General features: G+C 36.7%; 1 protein-coding gene across 6 annotated transcripts in view; it reads left to right on the forward strand.

The window, feature by feature from the left end:
- Positions 1-22,893, forward strand: part of KCNH7 (potassium voltage-gated channel subfamily H member 7) — a 478,227-nt gene that overhangs the window by 437,589 nt on the left and 17,745 nt on the right. For 5 of the 6 annotated variants that reach the window (XM_019457808.2, XM_019457841.2, XM_019457828.2 and 2 more), the window contains 3 exons: positions 8,375-8,627; positions 11,574-11,779; positions 14,303-14,402. In XM_019457808.2, the coding sequence (XP_019313353.1) occupies positions 8,375-8,627; positions 11,574-11,779; positions 14,303-14,402 (559 nt within the window). The remainder of the gene's footprint in view (positions 1-8,374; positions 8,628-11,573; positions 11,780-14,302; positions 14,403-22,893) is intronic. The other variant, XM_019457812.2, reaches the window with a different exon arrangement.

Genomic DNA, 22,893 nt, shown 5'->3' on the forward strand with positions numbered 1-22,893 from the left:
TACTTTTATAAATGTTTAAGCACGTACACTTAATGTAAAAACAATCTGTAGTTGCAATTTTTTTTTTTTAACGTTTATTTATTTTTGGGACAGAGAGACAGAGCATGAACGGGGGAGGGGCAGAGAGAGAGGGAGACACAGAATCGGAAGCAGGCTCCAGGCTCTGAGCCATCAGCCCAGAGCCCGACGCGGGGCTCGAATTCAGGGACCACGAGATCGTGACCTGAGCCGAAGTCGGACGCTCAACCGACTGAGCCACCCAGGCGCCCCTGTAGTTGCAATTTTTAAGATGACTCATCTTTATTAAGTCTTTCCAAAGCATTTAGCTTTTTATTTTCATGAGGATGAAGGAAACTGCTCTCTTGTTTTACACATATTTTATTATTTTATGTGCAACGTGATTAAGTTACATGATTCCACTAACAAGTACAGCTGGCATAAATAGATTTCAGAACACGCACAGCTGGTTTAAAATTCAGTTGGCAGAAGTAGAAATGTGTAGGAACAATATCTGAAACATTTATTAGAGTGCCGAGTAGCAAGAATCAATACATTTTACAGAAGAGGAATCAGATAGGTGGAGGAAGAGAACTTCTGCTATTTTGAGAGCTTCTCCTATTTTGTGAAAAGTTTGGTAGTTGCTGATGTAGTCATCATTTTTTCTAGGAAACAATTGGAATTGTTGTCTGACCCTAACCATTCCAAGGAACAAATACCCTAACTGGTACAGAGTGAAAATGACATTTATGCTACATTTCTATTCTTTGTTAATTATTGATAAAAACCAATAAATGAAATGAATGGGGAACGTTTTGTCACCACGTTAGACGCAACTTTAGAAATCCAGTGTAATGGACAGCTGTGGTAAGTCAAATAGTTGAAGGAACCCTAGACTAAGTCTGAAGTCTTAGTTCCTCCACAAATAAAATCCCTAATGCATTTATATTTAAGCTTTCACATATAAAAATTGAGGTAATCACCACTCTCTATGCTTTATATAAAGTTGAATCAAAACATTTGATTCTAAAATATTATCACATGAGAAAGGTTTCTGAAAACAAAACTAGGTTTAAGTTCAAGACAGCATATCAAGTACAGGGTGGTACTTAAATCACTCTTTTCATTACCTGGCAGACTGCACTCCCTTTTCCTTTCTTTGTGAGCAAGCTCAGGTCATTTACAATTCATCCATTTTGGAAGAAGTGTTTTCAAAGCATCCAATAGACCCCACTGTAATTTATTCTGTTAATGCCTGCCCTCGCTCCCTCTCTCAAGGAGTTGGGTTCAGGGGAAGGTCCTGCAATTGTTTCTCAGTATCCGGGTTCCTCCTGTTACCTTAAGAAAACCTAGTGGGTTCCGTGGGTTTCCCTTGAGATTTTACTGCATACATCTTAACGCACCTTTTAAAAAAAAAATAAAATAAAAATAATCAGTCTTCTGCTGAGTCAGCAGAACTCCAGAATCTGGGTAACAAGGACATGGATGTAAAAGCAATAAATCCTTTCTGCCTACTAATCATTACCCACACTCCAACTCATCCTTGGCCCTGACTTAATCGGAGTCAGTTTAAAGTTGTCCTTCTGGAAGCAAAGATGCATCTCACATATTATGCTGTTAACTGAGAGAGGCAAGGAGAAGAAGCAGGAGGGAAAACTGTTTCATTTTTCAGGGAATCATTACTTGTATCAAAAGTCGTTCAGGATTTATGACATTGGTTTCCCTGTCTACGTGTGGCAAGTTTCTGTTCTGCTCATGATTTTGTCTCTAAATGATGTAACCATGTGACAAATGTGGAAAAGTTACATTTTTAAAATTAGTTAATTTTCTCAAGGTTTATAAAGCCCCCTATCATGGATTGCAGGATACTTTGCTTTGCCAACAATCTGGCCAGATATGGTATCCTTATACAATAAAATAACTCCTTATTCTCATTAGTCACATGAAGGTAAAATAAGAAAGCAGATAGCAAAGCAGTTTGAACTTCAGACCACAGCTGCATACACTTGAATGTTTATAACTCCTAAAACAATCCACTTTTCATGATCAGCGGGTAAACATGAAGTATTAAACATGTAATCTCCCAGGAAAGATGAAAAATATATGTTTCCTATTCCTTAATGATAAACCATAACCATAGCAATAACATGATCTGGGATGACCTCAAAATTAGGGAATGCATGAGTTTCTAGAAACAACAAAAGCAAGGTTCAGTATCTTGTAAGTGGTAAGGATTTATCAAATGCTGAATGCCCACATGGCAAACAGTGATTCTATCAGAATCAGAAAATGCTATAAAGTCTTAAGGGCAGAGATTTAAGATTTAATATATTGCCTGCATCATCTATTTGATAATCACACTTGAGGATTAGTGTTTTATGGGGAGTGCTAATTTGTGTTTTGATTAATCCTAATTTGTCAAGATCTAAGTGTATTTAATGAACCAGGGAAGCTCCTCAGAAAATTTCCTAATGTGAGTTATCATAGTTACCAAACTTGTTCATAAGATTAATTTGCTGTTTAGGGGAATCATTTGACACAGACTGTCTTCTTCAATGGTGCCCTTTTCAGCCTGCCTTTAGGAATGTTCCTCTCTGCACCTATGCTAAGTGAAACAAATAAAAATGCATTCATTACAACATAAACCAACTTTCCAATATTATCTGGATAGAGGATATCTATAAGAAAATAGATTGTGATTCTTTCCAGAGCACATAGAGGGTTTAAAACACTATAGATGGTGTCTGGAGAACATCTTCATAAAAAAAAAAAACTCCATTGTTGATTTCTTCTAACAGAACTTAGAAAATATACCCACCATAAAAGAGCATTTGGCAGTCCAGCCTAAGAAACAGCAAACATTGAATCATGTATCTTAAATTTGAGGAAGGAATAATAGAGTATATTGTGAATATTTAACTTAATTTGAAAATCCTTACCTGTCAGCATCCAGGTAAAAGTTGATTGAGGAACGAACAACATTTCTTTCTTGCAACCTCTACCTTCCTTTAATCACATAGGGGTGAGGCCAGGACCGTGGAGACTCACAGAATAAAGGGAAGCCTTAAACTTTTGGGTGGGGAAGAGAATGTGGCTTTAAGACTATAAGTCACCTGCCCTACCCACCAGACATATAGTTACTGTTAGAAGACAAAGTTGTATTGAAGTATGATTACAAGAGAACTTTTTCCAGAGCAAAATCCAATAGGCAGCAGTCCCTCACCCTGAAGGATGATATAATAGTTTCATATAAAAGACAATAATAATCATCTTAATTAATATTCATTAATATCTGTTCTCTTAGACTCCACTGACAGAAGCCCTGGACACATTTTTCTAGTTATAATCTGTCATAGACTTGAGCCAAACTTGTTTTTCACTGAAACCCCAATACATAAATTAGGTACTATAATTGTTTTTATTGACCTAAGTATAAAAGTTTAATTTAAGATCTGCTTACTAAAAAGAAAATGAGACTAATGTCATTTTGATGGGCACATTCATATCAAATCAGAAATTGCAGGTTTATATTAACCTCAGCCTCCATTCCTTTCTAAATTTTGTATTCATTGCTCAGTATGGAAGAAATTTGACTTCACACACTGCATAATTGCAAATATTAACAGTATGGTAGTATTTATTCCATTAGGTGTGTGTCAGCAAATTCACATTTGAGAGAAGTTTAGTGTAAAGTTAAATACTCCTGAATTAATATTCAATCATGTTTGATAGGTGCTTACAATGGAATAGTTATTTCCATTTTTGCTCTTTGTTTGATTCTTCAGAGTTTTAGTTTGATTTGATCATGCTATGGTATTTTGTAATTGTTGGGTTATCCTTGTTTGAATGCCCTTAAACTTTGGGTCCTTTGATACTAAACTATGGGTTGATTGCCTTTAACAATCACAGAAAGCACTTCCAAGTCAAAAGAATGAATGTCTCATTTGTCTTACATAATTTGAGGATCCCAAAGAGTTTTATTCACATAAAGTGAAGTAAAGGGGAGATAACCTTACATTTGTAAAATATTCAAGTGACCTTATACCATAAAAAAGACATGAGATTTTTATTAGCCTTGAAAAAATTTTCTGGAGCATCAGAAAGTTTAAAAAATCCCTCATAACTGCAAATATTAGAAAAGTTAAATGAGAGCTTTTCATTCACCTTAAATTAACTAACTGTATTTTGAGGGTTCATTTGAACAACCATTGGTATTATAAATGTCTATTATAAATGTCCAAATGTGTGCTATAAATGTTCATGCAGAGCAAACAATGGGAAATTCTGATTTTATATATATCTATATATATATATTTTTAATCTGGGCACTTAAATCTGGGCTTTAGGTAAATTTTCAGGGATATTTTCAGAACATGTTTTTTGTTGTTGTTTTGTTTGTTTGTTGTGTGTGTGTGTGTGTGTGTGTGTGTGTGTGTGTGTTTTCATAGTTATGCTTCTATACCCAGTAGAGTGCCTGGTACAGGGTAGATACTTATTACATATTTGCTGAGAGTGAGAGCTACTTTTCCAAGCTGCAGGCCATGAACTTGATTCTCTGTGATGTTCCTTGGTCTTTGAAATCTAATTAACTCAATAAATAATGACTCAAGATACACAGTGAAAGGTGCTGTGTACCCTCAGAGCTTCAGAACTTGACAGAGAAGGTTATATTGCGTGGAGTAGAAATAATTTTAACAATCACAAAGCCAGCTTGTGTCTTAGTTTGTACCTGTGTGTTTGACATAGCTACCCTTTACTACCAGATCTTCTAGGCCTGGTAAAAATGCCAATATTTGAGTGTTAAATGAGGAAGTTCTGTGTCAGGGAATTTAGCAGAGGAACTAAAACTGACAAATAAAAGTACAATGAATCAGTAGGAAGTAAGGAAGGGAACACTGCTGGGACCAATGGAAATGGGTGTCTCCGATGACTACTATTTAAACCTACCCCATTCTCCTCACTCTTTCCAGTGTTCTTCTACCTCTATTTCTCTACTGTTTCTGTCTTTTAACTCTGCTTCTATAAAGTCTCTTTACTTAGGCATGCCCAGATTCATACATAAGCTGCTGACTTATGTATGACATTTAAATCTCTGGGCTAGTAAGACATTCAATTACTAAATATTAACTTCTATGGAATTTTACTTGAGTGATCTACATAACTGACTTAAGAAAATCAAGAAAGTCAGTGAAGGACTAACCCCACAGGACAATTCCTTAATCTGGACAAGTCCTTCATGCTAACAGGTGTGTATCTTCTCTGTGGACAAGCAAAGACTTCTCCATGAAACTCTATGGTACCTCCAACTTGAGACCAGTCTTTCCAGTGGGTGTCACATCTGATAGGATAAATGCTAGGAAAATGACACTTAACAAGGACACTTGAGAAGAGAGTAGAATGATGTTGAAAGACTTTCCCAAGAGCCTTTCATGGTCTTCTGAGTGTTTCTAAGAATATCGGAATTCCAATAACATTTTTATATTAATTTAGTAAATGCCTACTTTCAAAAAGAATTTAAGAACACTCACAGTGAAAACCTAAGTGCAAGTAAGCCAAAACATTTAACACAAGTCAGAAACAGGAAACAGAAGTTAGAAAGAGGAGAGAAAAAAAGAAGTCTTAAACTCTGTTGAGACAATGGAACACAAAAGTTAGTGGTGAATTTTCTATTCACCAGAGACCAAGGAGAATACATCGGATGTTGCATATCTCAATTTCTGGCTAAAGATAATTTACCAGCTCTTCAGGAACAACAAATATGTATGACAAAAAAGAGTCGGAAATAAACGGTCTATGGCACATCTACAATGGATAGGATGATTTACATACATTATCACATTTAATCGTGAGCACAACCCTGTGAGGTAGATACTATTAATTATTTTTACAATTGAAGAAACTGAATCTCAAGAAAATTGAATTGAATCGACCAAAGTCCCAACTAGTAAGTGATGGAACTAGAACTTCAGCTCATGCCTGTCTGATTCCATAGCGCATCTAATGTGCTCAGAGAAATGAGTAGTCCCTATGTCTATCTTATCTGCACCTTCCAATTCAAAGCATGCATACACACCTGTGTACACGTGTGCACGCACACACACATGCACAGTTTTTCCTTTTATAAGCAAGCTATACTCAGAAAGTGTAATGGAGGAACTTCAGGAAAATGCCAGAAATAGCAGCTATAAGCTCAATAATCTCATTCCAACTATTATAGTAGAAGTGCTAGTTCCCCATTTATGTGAAATATAAAATGTCTTTTTGTGCCTTATTATAAATAAGCGAAATCTTAGGAGAAAAATAAGCATGTCTAACTTGTTAACTTGGTGTGAGGCCCTTTACATTTTTACCTGGTTGGGGACATCTGAGAATCATGCCAAGACCACAACAATGGGCTTCAGGGAGGAAAAGTGTGCAGGAAGACCAGTGAACTGGGGTTTTTCCTACTGTAACACCTCCAAATAAAGTGGTCCCATTTCAGAAAACAGTATACAAACATCACTCAATTCTAGTCTGGCATAACTTGCCAAAGAATCCCATATAGGAGGGATCGGTGACGTACCAGAGGGTTGGCTCTAGGAGAGGAGCTGGGTTGTGTAGGATCTGACAAAGAGTGCAGAAAGACCCACTAGCCCCCCAAAGCAAAAATGGGCAAAGACTAGGCAAATTATCATTTTGGAGAGGTCTTCCGTCCATGCAGGAAATCTGGCAGAAGTCCAGTCATGTAGACAAAGTCTGAAAGGGAGAGTTAAGGACAGAGGTTCAGATGAGTGCCCAGGAACTCAGAGGAAGGCTCATTTCTTTCAGGTCTGAGCCAGGTAATACAGAAACTTCGGGACGAATGTCTGAATTCCTACAGATATTTGGAGCTGGGTAAGCGGTATCTAGCAATTGGCACACTATGCATTGGTAACTTACGGCAATTTTCAAAATTGTAAAAGCTCTTATTCTCTGGCAAAGAAACACAGATAGATCAAGTGACTTGCACAAGTGTCAACCTGTGGCAAATTCATGACCAGAACTCATGTTCTGTGAGTTGTCTTCTAAAACACCCTTGACCCATTTCTATGGGTGACGTTACCATGAAGGAAACAAGATTGCAGATAGTGGCTGCCATGTTTTAGGTCTCTCATTGATCCGTTTGTATGATACCACAACTGGTCTGACCAATTGCATCACACAGTGGTCCTACAGATGCAGTAGACCTGTGGCTGCTTTAACATGTAAAATAGAAATAAGTGTAAGGTAACTCAAATATGATCTAAGTTGAAGTTCTCCTATGGACCATATACATTTCAATTATCTGTACAAATGATTCATGATTATTTTTAGCTTTATCGGACAGCAATAGCAAGGTTGACCCAAAGGTTAGGAAATCCTAAAATTGCATTATTAGGTACTATGTGCTGCCTCCTCCCTCTACTCCAAAGCATATTTAAATGGATTTATTTTTAATGACAGAGGAAAGTCAACATGAGAATTAAAATCTAGATACGACACCCAAGATAACTAAGACACACAAAGAGAAGTAAGAGTTGAGTGTCTTTGGCCCATATCCTGGGGATTTTTATAAAATAATATTCAATTTTATTCCGTTTAAACTGAGTAGCACTTGTCACAAGTTATTATTTAATTTCTTCTACAAGTTTTAAATCAGTTACTGAATAAGTTGTCAAAACTACTAGTAGTGCTGTTAGAAGCTTTATGTTTGCATCGTAAACTCTGGCACGATTTCCATTTCTGAAAACAGAACTATACTTTTAAAGTATGTTTGCTGTTATCCTTCCCTTTCTCTATTTTCAGTGCTTATCAAAATATTTAGTATTAATAGTGTGCATATGAAACATAAATATTCCACGTACTGTTAGCTAAGAGCACTCTCTTGTATATGACATTTACAAATGCCATGGCTATTTCAGGATCATTATTTTTACTAATTACAATTAAAATGTATACCAGAGATAGCAATCCAGATTGACTTGAGATTCCTTCAAAAGGTTGTCTTCCTAGCTGTACCGCCTCTCATTAGTTATGTCTTATTAATTGTCACATTGCATTATATATGTGCACAGTATGATGCTACCTCACATAATTCAGGGAATGAGAAGCAGTGTGAAACATCGGCATCACATTTTAATGAGACAGCATTTGTGTTGAGTCTGAATGCCTGCAGTTAATTCAGAGAACAAGTATTTGAGTTAAAATTCTGACATGTTTAGCAAACCAAGTATTCATTAAGGTTGGCGAGGTAGAAGCATTGTAAGAACTCGTGTGACAATGACTACACCTGCAGTTCTGGGAGCAAGAAATATACTTTATTTCAAGTGGATGTACCCTGTGCACTGGTAGTATGAAACTCTTTATGTTTTTTCTTCAGGTCCTAAAGGGTTTCCCAGAATGTTTACAAGCTGATATTTGTCTACACCTCAACCAGACTTTGCTGCAAAACTGCAAAGCCTTTCGGGGGGCAAGTAAAGGTTGCCTTAGAGCTTTGGCAATGAAGTTCAAGACCACCCATGCACCTCCAGGAGACACCCTGGTTCACTGTGGGGATGTTCTCACTGCACTTTATTTCTTATCCAGAGGCTCCATCGAAATCCTCAAAGATGACATTGTGGTAGCTATTCTGGGTGAGTGTTTTAGAACTGGATGGTGACAGATTCAGTTGTTAGCTGGTGCATTGTGTATTTTAAAATGATAGAAAAAAAGGATTGATCTGGTTTTTTATGAGTACTATTTAAGACTGATAGTAATTTTAAAGCTTTATTTAAAATTCAATTCAAATCAAATTGACCTTGCAGAAAATACGTTTTCTTGACTATCTCACTTTTCCTCCAATGTGTAAACACTTCCATGACTCTCTTTAGTTCTTGGAAGCTACTTAAACATCAGAACCCAAATGTATGAAAATAGTCAGCATTTCGCTTTTCATGTTGGAGGGCCTTGGATTCATTTCGGATCCCTTAACACCTTAAATAAAATGTGTCCATTGTGGGTTACTTGCTAGCATGTGCCAATGCCTTGTCATGAACTGTGTCTATGTATTGATAGGTTCCATCTATATGCTCTGCACTTTTACTTGCTGTGTCCCACCAAATGGAATTATATAGTCCTTACCTGTGAACTATGACCTATGAACTATGAGCTATGAACTTAGCATCCAGGGATAAAGGTGTTGAGGAAATTAAAATTACCAGTTAATTAAACTGGTTTGGGTGCAAAAGAATGTCCGTCTGTCCAATCTGTGTCTTCAAAAGCAAATTTAGTCAGTGTGAACTTGTAGGATTTCTTTGGACTGTTAGAAGAGTGGGGAAGAGGAAGGAAGCAGAGAGAAAGGAGATCAGTGTTTCGTCCCTAACACCCAGCCAGCAACCTTAAGACTCAGTCTCCCTGAGGGAACATCCGCTCCCAATGTTTGTGAACATTTGCACTTTTTTGTTTTCCTGTGGATTAAATCCAGGTCCATTTAGATAATGAACATGTAATTCAATGACTTCCTTTCACTAGATTCTTGATGTCAACATCCAAAAGGACAGGATGTTGTCTTTCTTCTCTGCTGCCTAGTAGGACCAGAGTATGGCCTAGCACAGGACAAAGAAATTTGAGTGATTCCTATATATTTTGATCATTTTATTTTAATGACGGTTTTTTAAAATCCCATATTGACAAGATGCATAAGGCAAAGAATAAAAACATAAATCAGGTAGTGGCTACATAGTAAGTTGGATTTTCACCACATTCGGCCTTGACAGTTTGCTCTGTATGTTGCCAGGGAAGAAGCATGCTTCAGTGCTTTCCTGATCTTAGAATGAGCCTGCCCCACCTTCTACAGGGAGGTAACAAGACTTCTTGCTTTATAAAACAGTAATTTTAGAGTGTAGTTAAGCAGTACACGCTGACTGGCTTAGTTTTTGCTCATTTTTACAGTCGTGTAAACTAATTAAGATGCAAAGCCCATGCTGAATTTAGTTGAGAGCTTTTCTTTGACAATATCTATACTGAAGTATTAAAACTATAAAGAATTTCAAGAGATTCTTTTCTTCTGTCCCCATTTCCATGTAAATCTGCACCTAAAATCCTCACAAATTATCATTCCTTATTCCATTTTGAAGCTAAGTATTTATTTAAAACAAAGTTAATATATTCTCTCCCATATCAGTTTCTGTCATAGAGATGTGCTCTCTGATTTCTACCCATTAAATTCACATTTAAAATAAGAACATTATAGCATTTTTTGACTGGTTAGAATTTTATCATTTAAAAGTCTTTGATAGTTTCTATAGTTGGGTATATATAAGCTTGTCTGTCAAAAAATAACTTAACAGGTCCAAAAAGTTTTTTCTAAATCTGAAAAGCTTCAGGATATATATAAGAAAGTACCATTTTACACTGATGATCTTTAAAAGATGTATGATAGATAATTTATTGGTAGTTATTAAGCATTTATTTCACAGCTATAATTTTTAAGTGTCTTGACATTGAGAGACAGAAAAACCTAAATGGCCATGACATTCAGGTAAAATATTGGGAGGAGATAAACATATCAAGTGTGAAAAAGTTTTGACTGGAGTCAGAATGCATGGGATTTAAACATGGCTACTCTCTCCCTCCCTTCACCCAACTAAGTAGGTGACCTTGGTCTAATCAGTTTACCTCTTCAATCTTCTTTTCATAGTCATAGTATTTAAATAATAGAGAGTAACTTCCTTATGAAGTTATTTTAGGGATTGAATGAGATAATTCACCTACGCATTTGACACAGTGCCTGGCACCTACTTAATTCTTAATAAGCATTTGTTGTTGCTGTCATCATCCTCAGTATTAAACAAAGCCTGGAAAAGTAGGTGGCATGTGGCCAGGGAGAGGGGATGAGGAAAGCCCATCAGAAGCCAGACACTGAGATAATCCCAGGTTTGGCAAGAAAGCAAGGAGGACACACTTTTTGAGTAAAGGCCATTTGGTAAAGAGCAAGACTATAAATAAAGCTAGATATATTCAATAATTGGACAGAGTCATTACGGGCAAATCTGAAAGTGGTTAGTAAAGGAAACAGGGTATGTTCAAATTATACCCCTAGTCCTCTAAGTGTTGAAAGTGTGCCACTATACCCCCATGTTTGCCATCACCCCTGGAGACCATCCTGAGATAGAAAGTTTGTGAATCTGACTCACTGCTGCCTTTCTCATATTCCTGGATTGACAAAATTGGACCACACCTACTGGATGGCAACACCCTTTTCTAGCCATGTAAGGCATAGCAGACTAAAGCCACGTTGCTACATTTCTAGGCATGTAGCCAAAAAATCAAAACATGGAAATAATAGTCATTATATCAGGACCAGTAGGTTAAGAGGTAAAATACCACTCAGCAAACAAACATGACTGAGGCAATCAGTAGGAGGTGCTGGAATTTTGAGGCTCTCGTGTCTGTTGGCCAGGGGATCTTCCATTTGAATTCCTTGGCCCATGGATTGGTCACTGGTCCCCTTGTATTTTTAGAAAGAAAGCATTAAGTTCACATTCCTTTTACCTCCTTTATTTATTTATTTATTTATTTATTTATTTATTTATTTTTAGGGAAAAACGATATATTTGGAGAAATGGTTCATCTTTATGCCAAACCTGGAAAGTCTAATGCAGATGTAAGAGCTCTCACGTACTGTGACTTGCATAAGATCCAGAGAGAAGACTTGTTAGAGGTTTTGGATATGTATCCCGAGTTTTCCGACCACTTTCTCACAAACTTAGAGTTGACTTTTAACCTAAGGCACGAGAGTGCAAAGGTATATGTTAATGGTTTACTTATTTTTGGATTTATGACATTTTATTTTATTCTTGGATTGCCAAAATTCTTCTGCAATATCAAGCAAAATATAGCAAAACTTTACCAACTCTGAATATTTGGATACCGACTCTTAATTTTGGAATTTCTAAATTATAGGGAAGGAATTCTGTCTAATTACTTTCAAATATATTGAATAACTTCAAGGAGGTCAGTTAAATTTGACCTTTCAGAAACACTTAGGTGACATACTTGATTTAAAATAGCCTTGGTTTATATTGAGTGTGCCAATTATTTGTAAGAAATGAATGATCTTAGGCTATTTAAGTCCCCTAGAAGAGCTTATTTTACACAAGAGTTAGAATATTCTCCAAGCTATTATTTATACCACACATGGGTTAGCAATGTCTTTTCAATAAAAATGAAACATTTAAACTCACTCAAGTTTAGGTCCATATTTCACACAATTTCCAAATCACAGAAATATAAATGAATCAGGCTTAAACCTGAGTCAAAATTAGTGCTATAGAATGAATAGCATATGGTCTAGTAGAAATAATATTTTAAATGATTCTACACATCATTTAACCTTGAGTGAATTTTAAGAGTGTAGCCTTTGTCTCTTTCACTCTCTACTACTATTAAAAATGTGTCTTTATGACATCACTATGCTAAGAATACAGAATTGCAGTCTACAATTTATTACTAGTTTATTCCTCCTTCTTTCCTCCCCAAAACCCCATCACCTCAGCTCTGATTCTAAATAGCTTTTTGCCAGAAATCAAACATTGGGGCTTTTGAAACTTCTGGGGTTTTTTTTTTTGTTTTGTTTTTTGGGCTTTTTTCTTGCATTTTTTTTGTTTGTTTATTTTTTTTCTTTTTGTTAATGCTAACTAGTATACTCTCTGGAAGGAAAAAATCCTCAAGTCAATAGTTAGGTAAAAGGGAGTAGATTTAATTCTCCCCGGAATTAGTCATTCCCAGGTACTGTGAGAGACTTAAAGAGGATAAACTTGTAAGGTCACCAGGGTACCATTTCATAATCTGAAGCACCAGCTCATATAATAGCTTCTTTTCAAAACACTGAAGTTGAAAAATATCTAGGTGATAAGAGATTCAAGTTATCAAGAGCATATATTTTTTATAATGGTTTGAATTCAGTACTTTATTAAAATCTGTTTAATGTCACCAACCTCATTCTGATTTTGCCTTGATGAACAAGATAACTTTATTTATTTATTTATTTATTTATTTATTTATTTATTTTTGTATTTGAGAGAGACAGAGAGAGAGAGAGAACACAAGTAGGGGAGAGGGGCAGAGGGAGGGAGAGAGCATCTTAAGCAGACTCCACACTCAGTGTGGAGCCCAACATGGAGCTTGATCTCATGAGATCATAACCTGAGTCAAAATCAAGAGTTGGACGCTTAAGGGACTGAGCCACCCAGGCTCCCCAGATAACTTCTTCACATAAAAAGTTTAGGTAGCAACCAGGGGAGCCCGGATGGCTCAGTGGGTTGAGCATTCGACTTTTGATCTCTGCTCAGGTCATGATCTTTCGGTTCATGAGTTTGAGCCCCATGTTGGGCTCTGTGCTGACAGTGTGTAGCCTGCTTGGGCTTCTCTCTCTCTCTCTCTCTCTGCTCCTTGCACATGTGTACTTTCTTTCTCTCTCTCAAAATAAACATTAAAAAAAAGTTTAAGCAGCAAACAAATAAAATAGGAACTTCCATTTGTTTTATTTATTTGGGAGCTTCCATTTTTATTACAGAAATGATCATAATTTCCAGAAGGGGAGGAAGGAGAAATAATAAATAGCTCAAAATAAGAAAATGCTTACAGCATAGTGTTCATTGAACTTAACTTTATATTTATTGTTGTGAAATTTAACTTTGTAATCATTACCATGTATTTAAACATCATAGCTAATTATAATTAGCTTATACTTTTTTCCCTGCTGTAATACAGATTCTGAATTTTTTTTTAACATTTATTTATTTTTGAGAGAGTGTGTGCACAAGCAAGGGAGGGGCAGGGAGAGAGGGGGACAGAGGATCTGAAACAGGCTCTGTGCTGACAGCAGAGAGCCTGATGCAGGACTCAGACTCATGAACCGTGAGATCATGACCTGAGCCAAAGTCAGATGCTTAACCAACTGAGCCACCCAGGAGCCCCCTGCAATTTTTTTAATTATTATTTTTATTTTAACTTTACCAAGTTACATAAAATACATTCTACATGAAGAAATATGTTGTCTCTAAATGTTGACATTATTCCTAAACATTTCTGATAAATAACTTATACAACTATGATTTCCCCATCAGATGGTGAAACTACTTGAATTATTCTATTAGTCCATTTTATAATTTAGAGACAACCGGGAAACAAAGTATTGTAGCTATTTGCCTGCAATCTAATAGTTAAGTCTCAAAGTGGTTGAAATGATATGAAACAGTAGAGAAGTTACTGATAATATGTTCAAATTGAATAATCTTCCATTTTATCTTCATGTCCATTAACAAAGGCTGATCTCTTACTACGATCACAGTCTGTGAATGATTCTGAAGGAGACAACTGTAAGCTACGAAGAAGGAAATTTTCATTTGATAGTGAAGGAGACAAAGGTAATTTCATTTTATTTCTAAAATTTAAACGTAAAGCATGTGGTGATTAGCTCCTCTTACTAAATGCCCGTTTACTACTGATTTCATGGGTAAGTTTCATTTGGATTTTAGAAAGGCAAATCCTTTGCTGTTCTCAGTAGCTAATAATGTGTTTTCTGATTGATAGTTATCAATGATGTCATTCAGCAAAGCTATCTGATATCTACAGGGACATCACAGATAGAGATATAGAGGAGGTTGGTTAAAAAAGAAAAAGAGAAAAAAAAGACCAGTTAATAGCAGATGAATAACTACACTCAAAGTCTTGAACAGAGTGTTCTGGAAGAAGGACCCTTGTGACAGCCAGAGTGCTAAACCCTCTCACAGGCGTGTGTGACATGGATGAAGACTGTATTTGTTAGGTCTCTTCATCCTTACACCCTCTGAAGGGTTACACCCTACTCGTCTCTGGGTTTTTCTGCCCTTCTAACTATTCTTTATGTTTCACTCATGTATTCAAAAAATATTTAACATTTCACATTTTTAAAGAACTACTCAATTTCTGAGAAACTAATTGTGTAAAACAGCCCTTACCCTTCCTAGGAAGAGAGATGGCACATACCTTTTATAAATCTGAATAAAAACAGCAGGTGCTGTAACAGAATAACCTCGATGGAAACCCAGATGAAGGTATATTTAATTGTGCGTGGGCAGATGAGTGAAGGCTTTTCTGGAGAAGCATCTACACTTTTCCCATGCTGATCCAATAAGTGTTCTATTCTTCACCTTATTTGGCTCTCATTAAAACAAGTCCCCTCTTTTTCTTGAATAATATTCTCTTGGCATCTGTGTTACTGCACTCTTCCTATTTTCCTTCTATGCTCAGTAATTCCCTGAGGAGAATTACAGGATCATTATCTTCTAAACCAGTTATTAGTTATTAGATTTTCTCAAGGTGTGGCCCTAGCTCTTCTTCTCTTCTTATTCTATACGAACTCTTTCCTAGGTGATCTCATTTATATTGAGTTTATTTATATTCTCACATAAGAGATGTGAATATTCACATTGTAATCCCAGACCATCTGAGCTTCAATCTCATATATCCAACTGCCTATTAAACCATCGAATTGTGGGATACCTGGGTGGCTCAGTCTGTTAAGTATCTGACTTCGACTCAGGTCATGATCTCATAATTGGTGGGTTCGAGCTTCGTGTCAGGCTCTGTGCTTGTCAGCACAGAATCCAGCTCAGAATCCAGAGCCTGCTTTGGATTCTGTGTCTCTCTCACTCTCCCTCTGCCCTTCCCTTGCTTGCACTCTGTCTCTCAAAAATAAACATTAAAAAAAATTAAAAAAACAAAAAAAACAAAAAAAAAAAAACACTGGCTTGAAATCTCAAAGGCAGCCCAAACTGAACATTCCCTAAATTGAACTCATCATGGCCCTCTGGAAACCTCTCTCCATCATTTACCAGATCTCTAAATGGAACCACAACCCAATCAATTGCACTAATCCAATATCTATCTAGGAGGTGACTTTCTCTCAACCTCTCCATCAATTCTTGTTATTGTTTCTCCACTACATGTTCATTTAGTTTTCTTTTCTTTTTTAATTTTTTTTAATGTTTATTTATTTATTTATTTATTTTTTTTTTTTTTTAAATTTTTTTTTAACGTTTATTTATTTTTGAGACAGAGAGAGACAGAGCATGAACGGGGGAGGGGCAGAGAGAGAGGGAGACACAGAATCCGAAACAGGCTCCAGGCTCTGAGCGGTCAGCACAGAGCCCGACGCGGGGCTCGAACTCACGGAACGTGAGATCATGACCTGAGCCGAAGTCGGACGCTTAACCGACCAAGCCACCCAGGCGCCCCTAATGTTTATTTATTTTTGAGAGAGAGAGGCGGAGTGCGAGCAGGGGAGGGACAGAGAGGGAGAGGGAGACACAGAACCCGAAGCAGGCTCCAGGCTCTGCGTTGTCAGCACAGAGCCCAACGCGGGGCTCCAACCCACGAACTGCGAGGTCACGACCTGAGCCGAAGTCGGATGCCCAACGACTGAGCCACCCAGGTGCCCCACATGTTCGTTTAGTTTTCGAATGAGGTCCCTTTGGTTTACTTCTCTCCACCTTCTTAGCCACAACTCTGGGCCAAGCTACCATAATCTGTCACCTGGCATACTGAAACAGCATCCCAACTCACCTCCCCAGATCTAACTTGCCCCTCTCTTATCTATTTTCTGGACCACTTGTGATTTTTTTTTCTAAATGCAGTTATGTTTATGTCATGCCCATATTTAAAGCCCTCTAAGGACTTCCCCTTCCCTCAACAACCCTAATCTGGCTTTCTCCCAGCAGCTCATCTACTTTGCAGCATTAATTCCAGTTGTACTTCTATGTCCATTGGCATCATTATTTAATTGATGCTATCTGTCCCTAGATTATAAACTCTATAAAGGTGGGAAATATTTAGTCACCTATAACTTCAGTGTTTGTCTCACAGCAGGTATTCAGCAAATACTTGTTGAAAGAGCGAATTAATAATGAAATAGAATTTGAGCATCTTCCTTTTGATTCTCTTCTTTTGCCTTCATCCAAGTTCTTTCCTTGGCCCTTTTCTCTCTGAATTCTTTCCCTTGGGAAGTTTGTCTACTAGCTTCAGCACTCACTACACTTCGAGTAAACTTCACTTCCCTCTCTTCCATGTAAATCATGTGTCTTTTTGCTTCTACCATTCCCCGAATCAGAAGTTACCTCCCTATCCTCAAGCATAGGCACATGCAACCACACCACTGTTTTCATCCACCATCCAAAATTACCTTTTTTTTTTTTTTTTTTTAGTCATGGTTAATCTCCAATGATATATTCAACATGAACTCTCTCTCTCTCTCTCTCTCTCTCTCTCTCTCTCTTTCTCTTTTTTAGAGAGATGTAATTGGTTTTATAAGCAATTCGTGAATTCGGCAGCATCTATCTAACAAGTAGAGAGATGTTCCCCAACATGAACTCTTTCTTGATTTGCCCAAACATATAGATTTTATTCTTTTTATGAATTCCTGTGTCAGTTTCCTTTGGTGATATTGTCAAAATATGCCCTGCACAGTGGTTAATGCTTATTGTCTTTTTTCTCTACAAAAATGTAGATTCCTTTAACAAAGAATGGTTGATACATATTTGCTTAATTGGGCTAATTGTTGAGTTCTCTAGCTGATTGCAGAACAATAAGCCACTCAGATAGGTGCTAATTTATTTCTGCAGTGTCTTTCATCATTCTCTTGGTAACTTTTTCTAAAATCAGCACGATTACTGTCAAGCTGTTTTTCTGTAGGCTTAACCAAAATCCCTTATCCTGGTGTTAATCTCTTATTTTTATCTCTCTGGAGATGAAGAAAACTTGAAAATGTGTCTATATAATATGTTCCCCATACAGTTGAAGATTTATTAAATCTCCTTTCAATCTTGTTTAGTTTCCTCAGTCTCAAGTTAAATAATCTGTTTTTATCTCCTGATAAGGCCCTCAGAGCGTGTCACAATGTATATTGTGCTCATGCAACTAGACATTTCTATTAATTCTGGAAACTTTTCCTTTAATCACAGTCTTAATCTATGAGACTTAGTTTATATGACGTGTAGATAGTAAGGGATATGCCTGCTTGCCTGCCTGCCTCTCTTTGAAATTTCCTGGTGTGTCAGTGAGTAAGCATGATTTGGGCAATGAGAAAATACAAATTAACTCCGGTTATACACAGCTTGAGAACCGATTCTAGACTTTAGCACTAGTCTTTAGGACTCCATAGCACTACAGCAAGTATAAAATTTGCTGAAAGCAATTTAGTCCCCATGGACTCAATTTAATGTTCCACAAATGAGTGGCCACTTATTTGATACGTATCTTGGTGTAGACTTAATGTGTAAGAGAAAAACACATACACTAGTATGAAGAACGGGGAACTTTTAGAAAATTATTGACACTAAATACTGTGGAAGTACATCAACTAAAAGCTGCCCATGAAATGCATCGATTATTTACTGCTTGTGTGAAACATAGACATCCAAGAGCGCCGATGATTGTGAATCACTCAGCAGAGGCACCAAGAACCAGACAGAAGAACACAAAGCTGAGCACTGGGGATAGAGAGAGAGGCTGAGTCCTACAGTGCCATCCACTATCTACTTAAGGCACCAGAACTCTTCAGGCTTCAATCCTTACCGCGCCCTACCCCTTACAATCATGCCAACTACATGTTGTTAAGGAGCTTACATTCAAAAAGATATATTTAAGAGATGCCTGAGTGACTCCGTCAGTTAAGCATCCTACTTTGGCTCAGGTCATGATCTCGCAGTTCACCAGTTCAAGCCCCGTGCCGTGGGGCTCTGTGCTGACAGCTCAGAGCCTGGAGCCTGCTTCAGATTCTGTGTCTCCATCTTTCTTTGCCCCTTCCCTGCATGCTCTCTCTCTCTCTTTCTCTCTCTCTCTCAAAAATAAGTAAACATTAAAAATAGTAAAGAAAGAAAGAAAGAAAGAAAGAAAGAAAAGAAAGAAAGAAAGAAAGAAAGAAAGAAAGAAAGAAAGAAAGAAAGAATATTTAAAAAGAAAACGTATATAGAATCTCTGGCAAGTTGACTTGAACAAAATAGAGGCTAGACATTTTGGACTTATCTCTTAGAATTAATGTGTTAATAAATGTGCTTGTCCTCATGAGCTTCACATTTCTTCTGATGAAATAAACCTACTTCTCAACAAGAGAGAGTTGTTAGTTTAGGCGTGAGTTTCAGAATATCTAGTGGGGTTTTTTTGGTTGTTTTTTTTTTTGTAATCTTCAAGTAGTTCTCTTTCTTTCATGAAATTCTGGATTGGAGGTGCCCTGGAACCCCCCAACTTAATTAAGGTCATTGTAGGAGGAGGCCCTACAGTTCCTGAAATGGAAATAAAGTCATTGTTACAGAAAGTGAAGAAGAAAAATGATGCTTTAGTGACCTATTTAGTGGCCTTTATTAAGGACTTGTTAAGATGGTTGGACAGAACAGAAGTAAATGAGGTATAGTCATTTGGAACATGCTAAAAAATTGTCTGGATTAAAGTAGTTTCCAGAGTTAAGTTGTGCTTACTTCAGGGTATGGCGCTATGATTCATTGGGTGATGGGAATAATAATCAAGATTTTATGTTGTGTTTATTTTGTAAAATACATAGTCTATAAGTACAATAGCATGTGTAATAGCACATGAGATATGCACATACACACTCACACCCATGTATGTTTTAACCGACAAGGTTTTTGTGACTAAATAGTTGGAATATTCTGCACAACTCTTCCTATGCACAGAATATGCAGTATCAAAGTGGTATAGTAGTATGAAAGTTATTGAAGTAAGTAGTAAATATATGCAGTTGAACTTATTTTTATGGAATAAAGGTGATTTGATTCTATTAAATTAAGCCTTAAATATGTTGGTGGTATACTTTGGCATCTTTTTGGAGTATCTCCTCCAATACGAACAGTAGTTAGCTTTTGTTATGCAGTTTAGTGATATATAAATGTGATTTGCTTATTTTAATTTTTAAGATAGCTTAAATGTTTTTTATCTTGCATTTGTATAGAAAAATGACACTAGTCCCCTTTCAACATTCCTTGAAGCTAGAGAGGAACTAAGGTATTTGAAATAAAATGAAAAAATTTATCTCAGACCTCAATTTTTCATGGAATAACTTTTTAAAATGCATCTAGCTGGAAAATGCTCAGCTTATTCCAAAACTGTTACCAATAGAAAATACAAAACTCGAATGCTGACAGGGCACATTAAATGCCTCCCTTTGACCAAAATTTGCACCTATTTGTCGGGTCTGATGAATAAAAATGGTCATTAATCTGAGATAAAGGCTCCATAAAAGATGGAGTGAGCACAAGCATTTGCTTCCAGATCGACAAGCAAAACTTTTTCTTTGTAAAATGGTGGGAACAGGAGCAAACATACAATCTCACTTCTAGCAAAGGGGAAAATGTAAAACTCCCTCAGCTTACTTCAGAGTACTATTTCTACATAGAATAAGAATAGCATTAAGAAAAAACTAGTATTAAGAAAAAACAGTATCTAATACTATTTAATATCTATCAAAGAATTCAGTTTAATTAGAAAAAAAAAAAAAACAGAAATGGAACAGTCCATCAAAATCTAGAGGTACCCAGAGGCTAATTATAATACATTTAGTCTAATTTCATGTATTCCTTCAACCAACCTCCAGCTTAACCCTGAGCAGTTTCCATTTTTAAGCCATAAATAAATTGTTTTTCAACTTTCATTTTATATGATAAAATGTGAAGTTTTGACTTGTCTAATAAGGAATAAGAAAATGTTGTTGCAGTTAGGTTGCATTCAAGAAACTTGTCCATGTGGCCTGTGTTCTAGGAAGCAGCTGGTTTATTATCCAATGGCAGTGAACCCAGAATAAATGTGGGGTAATTCTCCTTACATATTGGAAAAGTTCAAAGATACCTAACTCTTGCTTCTTCTCTCATGATTCTGCTTTTCCCTGGAATTTTTACTATAGGAGTTAGAGACCATGTATATAAGGTAATTTGTTCTGGGGCACCTGGGTGGCTCAGTTGGTTAAGCGTCAGAGTTCAGCTCAGGTCATGATCTCACAGTTCATGGGTTTGAGCCCCGTGTCAGGCTCTGTGCTAACAGCTCAGAGCCTGGAGCCTGCTTCAGATTCTGTGTCTAAACTCTCTCTCTGTCCCTCCCCTGCTCACTCTCTCCCTCTCTCAAAATAAATAAACATTAAAAATTTTTTTAAAAAATTTAAGTAATTTGTTCTGTTTTACAAGAGAACAAAATAATGATCCTTCCTTCACCACATGTCACAAATACTTGTCCTGAGTTGAAATGAGCAAGTTAGAATTCGTTAAAAAATATGATGAATTTGTGCCTAAGCATCCAAAATCAAGTCATAGTTAAACTAAGACCGAGGCCCAGATAGTAGGAAGGACAGAACATTTACCATCTGGGAGGATTTGAAAATCCACAGAGAACTCTTAAGACCTCTCAAGCCAAGAAGACAAAATGGTTGTGTAATTTGTGAGGTACTTTCATGACGAAGATCCATGTTAGCATTGTCCATACTTAGATTGGAGGCATGAGAAGTGATGGTTAATTCAGTTTACCTTTGAATATCCTGGAAAAAGACTCCATGCAAGTGTTTTTTAAAAAGGCATTTTCAAGAAGATGAGAAACCAAGCCAGAGTTGACTCAAATCCCACTGCTGCCCAAAACTGCACCTATATGCTGTACAAGAAACTGATGCAATTCACTAAGCAAGTGTGAGGACAATTTAGAAAAGGAAAGCTTTTTTTTTTTTTTTTTTTTTTTTTTTTTTTTTTTTTTTTACTTTTTTTACTTTTACTAGCATACAATTGGAAACAATTATTATTTTTGAGGAATGAAATATGTTCATAAGATGGGGAATGTGGATCAAATTTTCAGGAGGGGAGAAGTTAAAACCAAAAAGAACAGAGGGTGAGATGACAATAATGAACTCTAGAAGTTTAAGAAGGGTCATGTCCGTGTCACTGGAGAGAAAAGAAAATGCTGATCTGAATATTTACAGGCAGTTAGATTAGCGCTTCAGTGGGGAAACGCGACACCGAGAAACCAATGCTGCCCACAGTGCTGGAAACCAGAACGATCTGTGATCTTCTCTGATCAACGATGAAATCATTGAGCAAATGTGAAATCTTAAATTAAGCAGTCTGGTTTTGCCACATTTAACTTTAATTGACAGGACATAAACTAACTCCTTAATCACATCAAGTTGATTTTTAAACTCTATTCACTTTTTACCTTGGGCTGCTTTCTGTTTTCTCAGATTTTATTTTATTTTTTTTTAATTTTTTAAATGTTTGTATTTATTTTTGAGAGAGACAGAGACAGAGAGTGAGTGAGGAGGGGCAGAGAAAGAGAGGGAGACACAGAATCTGAAGCAGGCTCCAGGCTCTGAGCTGTTAGCACAGAGCCCGATGTGGGGCTCAAATCACGGTGAGATCATGACATGAGCCGAAGTCAGACACTTAAGCGACTGAGCCACCCAGGCGTCCTGGTTTCTCAGATTTTAAATTATGATATATATATATATTTTTTTTTAATAAAGGAAAAATTCTATGTTTAATTTCTATGCCATATAAGAATTTTAAAGAATCATTGGTAGTTTATCTGGAGTGGCCTTAAATCAGTTCATTTGGCCTCTTCCATAAATAAGAGAGTAAGCAATCAGGCATTAAGTAGATGGGGACACCATCTTAACCATTTCTCTTGAAAATACTATACTTTCTGGAGTTGTGTTGGTTAGTTATTAGCCATAAGCAGATGGAGAATTATACTGTCTCCCCAGGACACTAATGGAAACGAGTTTCAGGATTTGTCTTTTTGAGCTTTTCCTGCTGAAATATGTTCTAACACAACCTTCAGGGCTAAAATTATCCTGACATTTCAGTATAATACAGCCAATATGCACTGCTGGTT

The sequence above is a fragment of the Panthera pardus genome, unplaced genomic scaffold, assembly GCF_024362965.1.
Source record: "Panthera pardus isolate Hobbes unplaced genomic scaffold, ASM2436296v1 HiC_scaffold_10, whole genome shotgun sequence".
Classification (NCBI taxonomy): domain Eukaryota; kingdom Metazoa; phylum Chordata; class Mammalia; order Carnivora; family Felidae; genus Panthera; species Panthera pardus.